Source organism: Nerophis ophidion, linkage group LG08, assembly GCF_033978795.1.
Source record: "Nerophis ophidion isolate RoL-2023_Sa linkage group LG08, RoL_Noph_v1.0, whole genome shotgun sequence".
NCBI lineage: Eukaryota > Metazoa > Chordata > Actinopteri > Syngnathiformes > Syngnathidae > Nerophis > Nerophis ophidion.
Genome location: NC_084618.1, coordinates 4,325,759 through 4,339,304, shown reverse-complemented (window position 1 = coordinate 4,339,304; position 13,546 = coordinate 4,325,759). Strand labels below are relative to the sequence as shown.

Here is a 13,546-nt window from a genome sequence, read left to right as displayed (position 1 = left end):
ACGTTTGACTCCGTTTCACCAATCAAATGCAGTCACTGGTGACCTTTGACTCCGTTTCACCAATCAAATGCAGTCACTGGTGACGTTTGACTCCGTTTCACCAATCAAATGCAGTCACTGGTGACCTTTGACTCCGTTTCACCAATCAAATGCAGTCACTGGTGACGTTTGACTCCGTTTCACCAATCAAATGCAGTCACTGGTGACGTTTGACTCCGTTTCACCAATCAAATGCAGTCACTGGTGACGTTTGACTCCGTTTCTCCAATCAAATGCAGTCACTGGTGACGTTTGACTCCGTTTCACCAATCAAATGCAGTCACTGGTGACGTTTGACTCCGTTTCACCAATCAAATGCAGTCACTGGTGACGTTTGACTCCGTTTCACCAATCAAATGCAGTCACTGGTGACCTTTGACTCCGTTTCACCAATCAAATGCAGTCACTGGTGACGTTTGACTCCGTTTCACCAATCAAATGCAGTCACTGGTGACGTTTGACTCCGTTTCACCAATCAAATGCAGTCACTGGTGAAGTTTGACTCCGTTTCACCAATCAAATGCAGTCACCGAGCACATCAGGGCTTTGATTAGATTTTTATTAAGGATCAATGAATCAATCGATCAATGTTTTTTTATATAGCCCTGAATCACAATGGTCTCAAAGGGCTGCACAAACCACGACAACATCCGCGGGTCAGCGCCCACATAAGGGCAAGGAAAAACTCACAACCCAGTGGGACGTCAATGTGAATGACTATGAGAAACCTTGGAGAGGACCGCAGATGTGGTGAAATATTATTAAAAAAAAAACTTGTTCTAACATAATAGTGAGAGTTAGACTATGGACATAAGTCTGTCCATAGTGGATCTAACATAATAGTGACAGTCCAGTCCAAAGTGGGTCTAACATAATAGTGTGAGAATCCAGTCCATAGTGGATCTTACATAATAGTGAGAGTCCAGTCCATAGTGGATCTAACATAATAGTGAGAGTCCAGTCCATAGTGGATCTAACATAATATTGTGAAAGTCCAGTCCATAGTGGATCTAACATAATACTTAGAGTCCAATCCATAGTGGATCTAACATGATAGCAAGAGTCCAGTCCATAGTGGATCCAACATAATAGTTAGATCCACTATGGACTGGATTCTCACACTATTATGTTGGATCCACTATGGACTGGACTCTCGCCATCATGTTAGATCCACTATGGACTGGACTCTCACTATTATGTTGGATCCACTATGGACTGGACTCTCACACTATTATGTCAGATCCACTATGGACTGGACTCTCACTATTATGCTAGATCCACTATGGACTGGACTCTCACTATTATGTTAGATCCGCTATGGACTGGACTCGCACTATTATGTTAGATCCACTATGGACTGGACTCTCGCTATCTATCCTGTTAGATCCACTATGGACTGGACTCTCACTATTATGTTAGATCCACTATGGACTGGACTCTCACTATTATGTTAGATCCACTATGGACTGGACTCTCATTATTATGTTAGATCCACTATGGACTGGACTCTCACTATTATGTTAGATCCACTATGGACTGGACTCTCACTATTATGTTAGATCCACTATGGACTGGACTCTCACTATTATGTTAGATCCACTATGGACTGGACTCTCACTATTATGTTAGATCCACTATGGACTGGACTTTCACTATTATGTTGGATCCACTATGGACTGGACTCTTACTATTATGTTAGATCCACTATGGACTGGACTCGCACTATTATGTTAAATCCACTATGGATTGGAGTCTCTCACTATTATGTTAGATCCACTATGGACTAGACTTTCATTATTATGTTAGATCCACTATGGACTGCACTCTCACTATTATGTTGGATCCACTATGGACTGGACTCTCACTATTATGTTAGATCCACTATGGACTGGACTCTCACTATTATGTTAGATCCACTATGGACTGGACTCTCACTATTATGTTAGATCCACTATGGACTGGACTCTCACTATTATGTTAGATCCACTATGGACTGGACTCTCACTATCATGTTAGATCCACTATGGACTCTCACTATTATGTTAGATCCACTATGGACTGGACTCTCACTATTATGTTAGATCCACTATGGACTGGAGTCTCTCACTATTATGTTAGATCCACTATGGACTGGACTCTCACTATTATGTTAGATCCACTATGGACTGGACTCTCACTATTATGTTAGATCCACTATGGACTGGACTCTCACTATCATGTTAGATCCACTATGGACTGGACTCTCACTATTATGTTAGATCCACTATGGACTGGACTCTCGCTATCATGTTAGATCCACTATGGACTGGACTCTCACTATTATGTTAGATCCACTATGGACTGGACTCTCACTATCATGTTAGATCCACTATGGACTGGACTCTCACTATTATGTTAGATCCACTATGGACTGGACTCTCACTATTATGTTAAAACAAGTATTTCATTTTTTTTAACCTTTCACCACATCTGCTGTCCTCTCCAAGGTTTCTCATAGTCATTCACATTGACGTCCCACTGGGTTGTGAGTTTTTCCTTGCCCTTATGTGGGCGCTGACCCGCGGATGTCGTCCTGGTTTGTGCAGCCCTTTGAGACACTTGTGATTCAGGGCTATATAAATAAACATTGATCGATCGATTCATCGATCCTTAATAAAAATCTAATCAAAGCCCTGATGTGCTGGGTGACCCCGCCCTAGGGGGTACATTGTGGTCGTCTGCGCCGTGTTTAGACTTGACGACCGACTCTCACCTTAAAAATACTTCATGTTCCACAAGAAAGACTAAACAAGAAGAAAACAAACCAAACAAAAAAAGTTGCCACGCTCACATTTTCTCCAGCAGGGGGTGGCCGGCGAAAGCCGAGGGAGCGATGGTCGTCAGATCTTTGTTGAGGAGGACGACGCTGAAGGGGTTTGAACACGGGACAGGACATTGTAAACAAGCAGTGTGTGGATCATGGTGTACAAGACTGGCACTCACAGTGTCCGGAGCTGGCGCAGGTCAGTGAACGCACCACGAGGGATGACTGGGATGTTGGTCATCGTCATCTCTCTGGACACACACACACACACACACACACACTTGTATCAACACTCGGGTGCGTGTTTTTGCACGCAGTCAGGGAGGTTTGTCCTTCACATATCAGGGGGCGGGGGGGGGGGGGGGGGGGGGGGGGTGTTCACCACACCTGCACGGAGCCTCGGCCTTGGAGGGAACACACACATCGCCAGCTGGGAGTTCTCCCGGCGGAGAGCGTGTGCTCGATCCTCGATCCTTTTTGTGAGCCTGATAATGCCAAACGTGCATCTTCTTTAAATCCGACATGCTGGTGTTTACACGGCTCTGCCTGCCCAAAACCCAGCAAGACAACACACATAGCGGCATAGCTCGGTTGGTAGAGTGGCCGTGTCAGCAACTTGAGGGTTGCAGGTTCGATTCCCGCTTGTACCATCCTAGTTACTGCCGTTGTGTCCTTGGGCAAGACACTTTACCCACCTGCTCCCAGTGCCACCCACACTGGTTTAAATGGAACTTAGATATTGGGTTTCACTATGTAAAGCGCTTTGAGTCACTTGAGAAAAGCGCTATATAAATATAATTCACTTCACTTCACATGAAGGTGAGCCCGTGCTAACAAGCGCGTGCCCAAAAAGTTTGACTTTCTCAAAAATGCGCTCTGCAAATGTCACAAATCACTGGGCTGTGAAGGTCAAGGCAAACACTGCGCATAACAAACGAGTCTGTCACCCCCCCCCCCCCCCCCCCCCCGACCCCCCCGCCTACCGTTGGGCGGCATTGACGGCCCCAAAAAAGACTCCCACGTGTTGCACTTTTTAATTTTTTTGTATTTTTTTTAAATACAAAATACAAAGAAGAACCATGATAAACATTCTGAATGTACAAACCCCGTTTCCATATGAGTTGGGAAATTGTGTTCGATGTAAATATAAACAGAATACAATGATTCATTTTCAACCCATATTCAGTTGAATATGCTACAAAGACAACATATTTGATGTTCAAACTGATAAAAAAAACATTTTTTTTGTGCAAATAATCATTAACTTTAGAATTTGATGCCAGCAACACGTGACAAAGTTGGGAAAAATGGCAATAAAAACTGATAAAGTTGAGGAATGCTCATCAAACACTTATTTGGAACATCCCACAGGTGTGCGGGCTAATTGGGAACAGGTGGGTGCCATGATTGGGTATAAAAACAAATTCCCAAAAAATGCTCAGTCTTTCACAAGAAAGGATGGGGCGAGGTACACCCCTTTGTCCACAACTGTGTGAGTAAATAGTCAAACAGTTTAAGAACAACGTTTCTCAAAGTGCAATTGCAAGACATTTAGGGATTTCAACATCTACGCTCCATAATATCATCAAAAGGTTCAGAGAATCTGGAGAAATCACTCCACGTAAGCGGCATGGCCGGAAACCAAACTTTGATCCCTCAGACGGCACTGTATCAAAAACCGACATCAATCTCTAAAGGATATCACCACATGGGCTCAGGAACACTCCAGAAAACCACTGTCATTAAATACAGTTCGTCGCTACATCTGTAAGTGCAAGTTAAAGCTCTACTTTGCAAAGCGAAAGCCAATTATCAACAACATCCAGAAACGCTGATGGCTCCTCTGGGCCCGAGATCATCTAAGATGGATTGATGCTAAGTGGAAAAGTGGTCTGACGAGTCCACATTTCAAATTGTTTTTGGAAATATTCGACATCATGTCATCCGGACCAAAGGGGAAGTGAACCATCCGGACTGTTATCGACGCAAAGTTGAAAAGCCAGCATGTGTGATGGTATGGGGGTGCATTAGTGCCCAAGGCATGGGTAACTTACACATCTGTGAAGGCACCATTAATGCTGAAAGGTACATACAGGTTTTGGAACAACATATGTTGTCATCTAAGCGCCGTCTTTTTTCATGGACGCCCCTGCTTATTTCAGCAAGACAATGCCAAGCCACATTCAGCACGTGTTACAACAACGTGGCTTTGTGAAAAAAGTGTGCGAGTACTTTCCTGGCCCGCCTGCAGTCCAGACCTGTCTCCCATCTAAAATGTGTGGCGTATTATGAAGCGTAAAATACGACAGCGGAGACCCCGGACTGTTGAAGGACTGAAGCTCTACATAAAACAAGAATGGGAAAGAATTCCACTTTCAAAGCTTCAACAATTAGTTTCCTCACTTCCCAAACGTTTATTGAGTGATGTAGTCATCAAAAGAGCTACAGGTTCCCTACCCCTGGGTTAGTGCGTCTGCCTCACAATACGAAGGTCCTGCAGTCCTGGGTTCAAATCCAGGCTCGGGATCTTTCTGTGTGGAGTTTGCATGTTCTCCCCGTGAATGCGTGGGTTCCCTCCGGGTACTCCGGCTTCCTCCCACCTCCAAAGACATGCACCTGGGGATAGGCCCCTCCCACCTCCAAAGACAAGCACCTGGGGATAGGCCCCTCCCACCTCCAAAGACAAGCACCTGGGGATAGGCCCCTCCCACCTCCAAAGACATGCACCTGGGGATAGGCCCCTCCCACTTCCAAATACATGCACCTGGGGATAGGTTGATTGGCAACACTAAATTGGCCCTAGTGTGTGAATGTTGTCTGTCTATCTGTGTTGGCCCTGCGATGAGGTGGCGACTTGTCCAGGGTGTACCCTGCCTTCTGCCCGATTGTAGCTGAGATAAGCACCAATCCAATCCAATCCACTTTATTTATATAGCACATTTAAACAACAATAACGTTTCCAAAGTGCTGCACAGCCATGTTAAAAACACCAGCGCCCCCCGTGACCCCAAAAGGGACAGGCGGTAGAAAATGGATGGATGGAGACACCCAGAATGTACGTGAAAATAAAGAATGTGGGATTTACAATATCAAAGGCCTACTGAAAGCCACTACTAGCGACCACACAGTCTGATAGTTTATATATCAATGATGAAATATTAACATTGCAACACATGCCAATACGGCCTTTTTCGTTTACCAAATTACAATTTTAAATTTCTCGCGGAGTTTCTTGTTGAAGACGTCACGGACTGTAGAGGACCACCATTTATGGCAAAAAGTCGTCTCTCTTTATCGCGCAATTAAACAGTATTCCGGACATCTGTGTTGCTGAATCTTTTGCAATTTGTTCAATTAATAATGGAGACGTCAAAGAAGAAAGATGTAGGTGGGAAGCTTTTAGCCTTTAGCCACACAAACACACGGTGATTCCTTGTTTAAAATTCCCGGAGGTGAAGCTTCACTATGGATCAGAGCGCGGTCAAGCGAACATGGATCCCGACCACATGTCAACCAGCATGTTTCGGTGAGAAGATTGTGGTAAAAAGTCGCCTCTGAGCTTGCGCCGTCCATGCAGCCGCCGTCGACTTCCCTGAGAAACTGGCCTCAAGACACCCGTGGACTCACCCCTCTGACTATCAGGTACTGTTAAACTCACTAAAACACTAGCAACACAATAGAAAGATAAGGGATTTCCCAGAATTATCCTAGTAAATGTGTCTAAAAACATCTGAATCCGTCCCAATGCAATCACCTTTTTTTTTTCTAGTCCTTCGCTATCAATATCATCATCCACGAATCTTTCATCCTCGCACAAATTAATGGGGAAATTGTCGTTTTCTCGGTCCGAATAGCTCTTGCTGCTGGAGGCTCCCGTTATAAACAATGTGAGGACTTGAGGAGCCATCAAACGTGACGTCATCGCCTGCAACTTCAGGAAAAGGCAAGTCTTTTTTTATTACTTTATCGTGGATGTTCTCTACTAAATCTTTTCAGCAAAAATATGGCGATATCGCGAAATGATCAAGTATGACACATAAAATGGACCTGCTATCCCCGTTTGAATTAGAACATCTCATTTCAGTAGGCCTTTAACTATGAATTATAAAACACTGACTATTGACAACATATTTTATAATCAACCGAAACTGTCACGTGTGGCAAGAGGTCGGGTCGGGGTTTGTTCTCCCGGGATGCAGAACGGACGCCTCCGGATGACAAGCGTAAGGTAGGAAATGATTTATTAGTATTAAATCATACTAGTACCAATGCTACAGAAATATACTAAACAAAAACGTGCCGATCGCACGGGAAGTTAAGGCGACAACTTAGCACAGGAATCCAGAACAGGAATATCGGAACGATACAGTTGCGTATAGCAAACAATGAAGCCACGCCGACTCGGGCGAGCAACGTGGATAAATAGCTCACTGATTAGTGGTCAACAGCAGGTGAACGTGCAGAGCACTAATCAGAGGCAGGTGAAACCAATTAGTACCGATGGAAACCGAAACAAACACCCAAAGTGCACAAAACAGGAACTAAGGGAGTCCAAAACTAACAAAACATGATCCGGAAAACAGACCATGACAGAAACACAAGCAAAATGCAACAAACGTAGTGAAAAACCCCCCACCTACAATCTGAGATATCTCATAGTGACCATAGTAACTGTGGAGAGGCGGAGCGGGACATGCTGTAGCCCTGCTCAAGATGGCGGCAAGGAGGCGGAGAATGCGGCCGAGCCGAGAGGCGGGGCGTGCCGGGAGCAACGCCGCTGCAATCGAGATCGGGTGCATGGCTCACACACCGGTAATGATTTGACATATCTCCTCGCCGGGTATAAAAGGGGAGAAGAAGGAAAGATCAGGGAGGGAGGTGGGGTGTCCGCAGCAGATGCAGCACAGGAGCGATCAAAGAGCGACCGAGGAGAGGAGCTGAAAGAGTAGAAAAAAAAAACTATTGAAAAATAAAGAGTCAAACCTGTGCTGAAAAGCGATGTCCTTCCTGGGTGGTCCACACAACCCACACGACGACTTAAGACTATCACAGTAACTAGATGACCATAGTAACTAATTATATGATCATAGTGACTAATTAGACAACCATAGTAACTAGTATATGATGCAGATTCCAAGCATTGAAAGACCTATAGTATAGTTGAAAACTTCCGGTCATTACAAAACATGAGTGCACATGATAATGGGAGCTACACTTTCCATCTCATACATCTAAAACAATTATTTGGGAATGTCCGACGGGCCAGATTGAAAAGCTCAACGCCGCTGCAATCGAGATCGGGTGCGTGGCTCACACACCGGTAATGATTTTACATATCTCCTCGCCGAGTATAAAAGGGGAGAAGAAGGAAAGATCAGGGAGGGAGGTGGGGTGTCCGCAGCAGATGCAGCGCAGGAGCGATCAAAGAGCGACCGAGGAGAGGAGCTGAAAGAGCGATCCGAGCTGCAGAAAAAAAAAACTATTGAAAAATAAAGAGTCAAACCTGTGCTGAAAAGCGATGTCCTTCCTGGGTGGTCCACACAACCCACACGACGACTTAAGACTATCACAGTAACTAGATGACCATAGTAACTAATTATATGATCATAGTAACTAATTATATGACCATGGTAACTAATTATATGATCATAGTGACTAATTAGACGACCATAGTAACTAGTATATGATGCAGATTCCAAGCATTGAAAGACCTATAGTATAGTTGAAAACTTCCGGTCATTACAAAACATGAGTGCACATGATAATGGGAGCTACACTTTCCATCTCATACATCTAAAACAATTATTTGGGAATGTCCGACGGGCCAGATTGAAAAGCTCAACGCCGCTGCAATCGAGATCGGGTGCGTGGCTCACACACCGGTAATGATTTTACATATCTCCTCGCCGAGTATAAAAGTGGAGAAGAAGGAAAGATCAGGGAGGGAGGTGGAGTGTCCGCAGCAGATGCAGCGCAGGAGCGATCAAAGAGCGACCGAGGAGAGGAGCTGAAAGAGTAGAAAAAAAAAACTATTGAAAAATAAAGAGTCAAACCTGTGCTGAAAAGCGATGTCCTTCCTGGGTGGTCCACACAACCCACACGACGACTTAAGACTATCACAGTAACTAGATGACCATAGTAACTAATTATATGACCATAGTAACTAATTATATGATCATAGTAACTAATTTTATGACCATAGTAACTAATTAGATGACCATAGTAACTAATTATATGATCATAGTAACTAATTATATGACCATGGTAACTAATTATATGATCATAGTGACTAATTAGACGACCATAGTAACTAGTATATGATGCAGATTCCAAGCATTGAAAGACCTATAGTATAGTTGAAAACTTCCGGTCATTACAAAACATGAGACACATGATAATGGGAGCTACACTTTCCATCTCATACATCTAAAACAATTATTTGGGAATGTCCGACGGGCCGGATTGAAAAGCTCAACGCCGCTGCAATCGAGATCGGGTGCGTGGCTCACACACCGGTAATGATTTTACATATCTCCTCGCCGAGTATAAAAGGGGAGAAGAAGGAAAGATCAGGGAGGGAGGTGGAGTGTCCGCAGCAGATGCAGCGCAGGAGCGATCAAAGAGCGACCGAGGAGCGAACAGCGGAGAGGAGCTGAAAGAGCGATCCGAGCTGCAGAAAAAAAAAACTATTGAAAAATAAAGAGTCAAACCTGTGCTGAAAAGCGATGTCCTTCCTGGGTGGTCCACACAACCCACACAACGACTTAAGACTATCACAGTAACTAGATGACCATAGTAACTAATTAGATGACCATAGTAACTAATTAGATGACCATAGTAACTAATTATATGACCATAGTAACTAATTATATGATCATAGTAACTAATTATATGATCATAGTGACTAATTAGACGACCATAGTAACTAGTATATGATGCAGATTCCAAGCATTGAAAGACCTATAGTATAGTTGAAAACTTCCGGTCATTACAAAACATGAGACACATGATAATGGGAACTACACTTTCCATCTAATACATCTAAAACAATTATTTGGGAATGTCCGACGGGCCAGATTGAAAAGCTCAACGGGCCTTAATTTGCCCAGGTCTGAACCATTCTGTCATTCTCAAAATAATCTTACTTATCGCATCATGTGAAATATAACTTACTTCACCAATCTTTTTTTTTTTTTTTATTGTGATTACTTACGGAGTATGTTGTGAATACATTGACAGGAAGTGAACCAAAGTTTTAGCAACTGAAAAGGGGTAGGACTAAATCAACTTTTATACCTGCGTTGTCCATTCCATCCTCATACTTTCCATCACTGTAACTGAGCTACTGTGTGGAACAATTTCCCTTGCGGATCATTAAAGTTGGTCTAAGTCTAAGTCTAAGCCCTGCTTCACACACCCTGGATTCCACCTGTTCGACCTGCTACCATGGGGCAGGCGCTACAGGTGCATCAGAGCTGTCAGTTTGTTTGTGTTTTAGTTTTTCCCGTGTGTGTGTATAGTATTTCCTGTTTTTTAGTTAATGTCAGCGATCTTATTTTGTCTGTTTCCTGTTTTTTCCCCCCTGTGCGCTGTTTTCCCCTCAGCTGCGGCTGATTGGCACCTGGCCACACCTGGTGTCAATCAGCCCGCTCCCATTTTACCTGCTTTGTTCCTCCAGTCAGTGCTGGATTATTGATTTGTCTTGTGGATGACTTCCGTATTGTCGCTCCTGTCATGTCGTTGCAGCGTAGCGGTAAGCTATCTTTCGGTATCTGTTTGTAGCTTACTGTTTTTTGTTCCCTGCTTCACTCTACAAGTAACGACTTCCGTTCTCCTGTTTGCTACCCGCTAGCTTCCACGTTAGGCCCCTTTTTGTGTCTCGCTAGCTTCCATACTCAAGACCCTTTTGTTTGTTATCCGCCTCGTGCGCGTCCTTTGTTAGAACCCTTTTGTTTGTTCTTGTTCTATATTTTAATTATGTCATGTTTTCTCACTCCATGCCTGCCTCCATCTCTGCATCTTGGGGTTCGTCACAAACTAACTCTGACAAGAGCCAGAACAAACAGGCCCAGAGACAGCTTCTTTCCCAGAACTGTCACCATCTTGAACTCTAACTTATAATAATAATAATTCACCCCTGTACTACTATATCCTACCCTAAAACCCTAATGTGCAATACTACCCTTCGAGTGCAATACGTCCGACACTGATTGTCATTTATTACTTCGCTACTCTTGTCTTGTTCTGTATATTGTACAGTATTTTACCTCAGTAGAAGCATTTAAGTCTCACCTTAAAACTCATTTGTATACTCTAGCCTTTAAATAGACTCCCTTTTTAGACCAGTTGATCTGCCGTTTCTTTTCTTTTTCTTCTATGTCCCACTCTCCCTTGTGGAGGGGGTCCGGTCCGATCCGGTGGCCATGTACTGCTTGCCTGTGTATCGGCTGGGGACATCTCTGCGCTGCTGATCCGCCTCCGCTTGGGATGGTTTCCTGCTGGCTCCGCTGTGAACGGGACTCTCGCTGCTGTGTTGGATCCGCTTTGGACTGGACTCTCGCGACTGTGTTGGATCCATTGTGGATTGAACTTTCGCAGTATCATGTTAGACCCGCTCGACATCCATTGCTTTCCTCCTCTCCAAGGTTCTCATAGTCATCATTGTCACCGACGTCCCACTGGGTGTGAGTTTTCCTTGCCCTTAGGTGGGCCTACCGAGGATGTCGTAGTGGTTTGTGCAGCCCTTTGAGACACTAGTGATTTAGGGCTATATAAGTAAACATTGATTGATTGATTTTGTATTTCTATAGTGTTTTCTATATTGTACAGGATAGCTTATTATTTTTATTGGATAGAAGTCTTTTTATTTCAATTGTTAGTTTTTTTTTCTTTAGTTTAGTTTAGTCTTTATTTGAAAGGAAAATGCACAGAAACATGAAGTTCAAAGACGGATATGTTCTGTACCAGATTATAGCTAAATAGCTCCTTTCCACCTGCAGTCCCTGGCTACCTAAATTAAAGGGATACAAAAATCATGCAATAAAATCTTACTATCATGTAATCAAATTGAGAAAAGTAATAAAATGCCCTTTCATGGACACATACTTAATATACAATACAACCACACCTCATTTACATCATCACATAAAGACAATACATGCTGTTGTTCACATCTCTCATCATTTGTACAAACAACCATGATTTTAACACACAGACCTCACAATTTACAACAAAAATGCTGCCATGGATAAATATAATACACATTAAGTTGATCTGCCAAACATAGTGGCCACCTTATTGACCGTGTGAGCAGCTTTGATTGCTCCAAAGCCACTTTTTAACTTCAATTGTGAATAAAGAGTAATCTGTTAAACTTTTCAAGTTTATTTCCTTTATTACCTCTTGTGAAATGTATCTTTACCCCATATTTGTTCCCACTATCGCTCCTTAAGTTGGAGTCCTTAATCTTATATGCAAATATGATGACAATAAAGTCCATTCTATTCTATTCAATTAAATTCTATTCTTCTTCCTACTCCTTTTCGAACATCTTGAAAAGAGAAACTGGAAATTGTGATGTATCACGTTGCATACTCGCATGTTCCAAATAAACTCAAACTCAAAATAAGCCAGAATGCAACCCCAAAAAGGGACAAGAGGTAGAAAATGGATGGATGTTTTGGAGTTTCATATATATATATATTTGGGGCGGCATAGCTCGGTTGGTAGAGTGGTCGTGCCAGCACCTTGAGGGTTCCAGGTTCGATCCCCGCTTCCGCCATCCTAGTCACTGCCGTTGTGTCCTTGGGCAAGACACTTTACCCACCTGCTCCCAGTGCCACCCACACTGGTTCAAATGTAACTTAGATATTGGATTTTCACTATGTAAAGCGCTTTGAGTCACTAGAGAAAAGAGCTATATAAATATAATTCACTTCACTGAACAACAACCAAAGTTAAGTTAAAGTTAAAGTACCAATGATAGTCACACACACACACACACACACACACACATTAGATGTGATGAAATTACTCTCTGCATTTGACCCATCTCCCTTGATCACCCCCTGGGAGGTGAGGGGAGCAGTGAGCAGCAGCGGTGGCCGCGCCCGGGAATCATTTTTGCTGATTTAACCCCCAATTGCAACCCAGTGTCGAGCAAGGAGGTAATGACTCCCATTTTTATAGTCTTTGGTATGACGAGAATAACTATAAAGTTTAGTTAAGTTAAAGTACCGATTATTGTCACACATGCACAATTATTGTCACTATATGTACACTTATTGTCACTATGTGCATGTACAATTATTGTCACTGTGTACAATTATTTCACTATATGTACAATTAGTGTCACTATATGTACACTAGTTATTGTCACTATATGTACAATTAGTGTCACTATATGTACAATTATTGTCACTATATGCACAATTATTGTCACTATATGTACAAATGTTGTCACTATATGTACAACTATTGTCACTATGTGTACAATTATTGTCACTATATGCACAATTATTGTCACTATATGTACAATTAGTGTCACTATATGCACAATTATTGTCACTATATGTACAAATGTTGTCACTATATGTACAACTATTGTCACTATGTGTACAATTAGTGTCACTATATGTACAATTATTGTCACTATATGTACAATTATTGTCACTATATGCACAGTTATTGTCACTGTATGCACAA

General features: G+C 42.9%; 1 protein-coding gene across 1 annotated transcript in view; it reads right to left on the bottom strand.

Moving 5' to 3' along the window:
- Positions 1–13,546, bottom strand: part of LOC133557218 (lutropin-choriogonadotropic hormone receptor-like) — a 42,612-nt gene that overhangs the window by 23,689 nt on the left and 5,377 nt on the right. Inside the window, exons 2-3 of the mRNA XM_061907518.1 lie at positions 3,022–3,093; positions 2,870–2,944 (exon numbers count right to left, since the gene is read on the bottom strand). Of these exons, the coding sequence (XP_061763502.1) occupies positions 2,870–2,944; positions 3,022–3,093 (147 nt within the window). The remainder of the gene's footprint in view (positions 1–2,869; positions 2,945–3,021; positions 3,094–13,546) is intronic.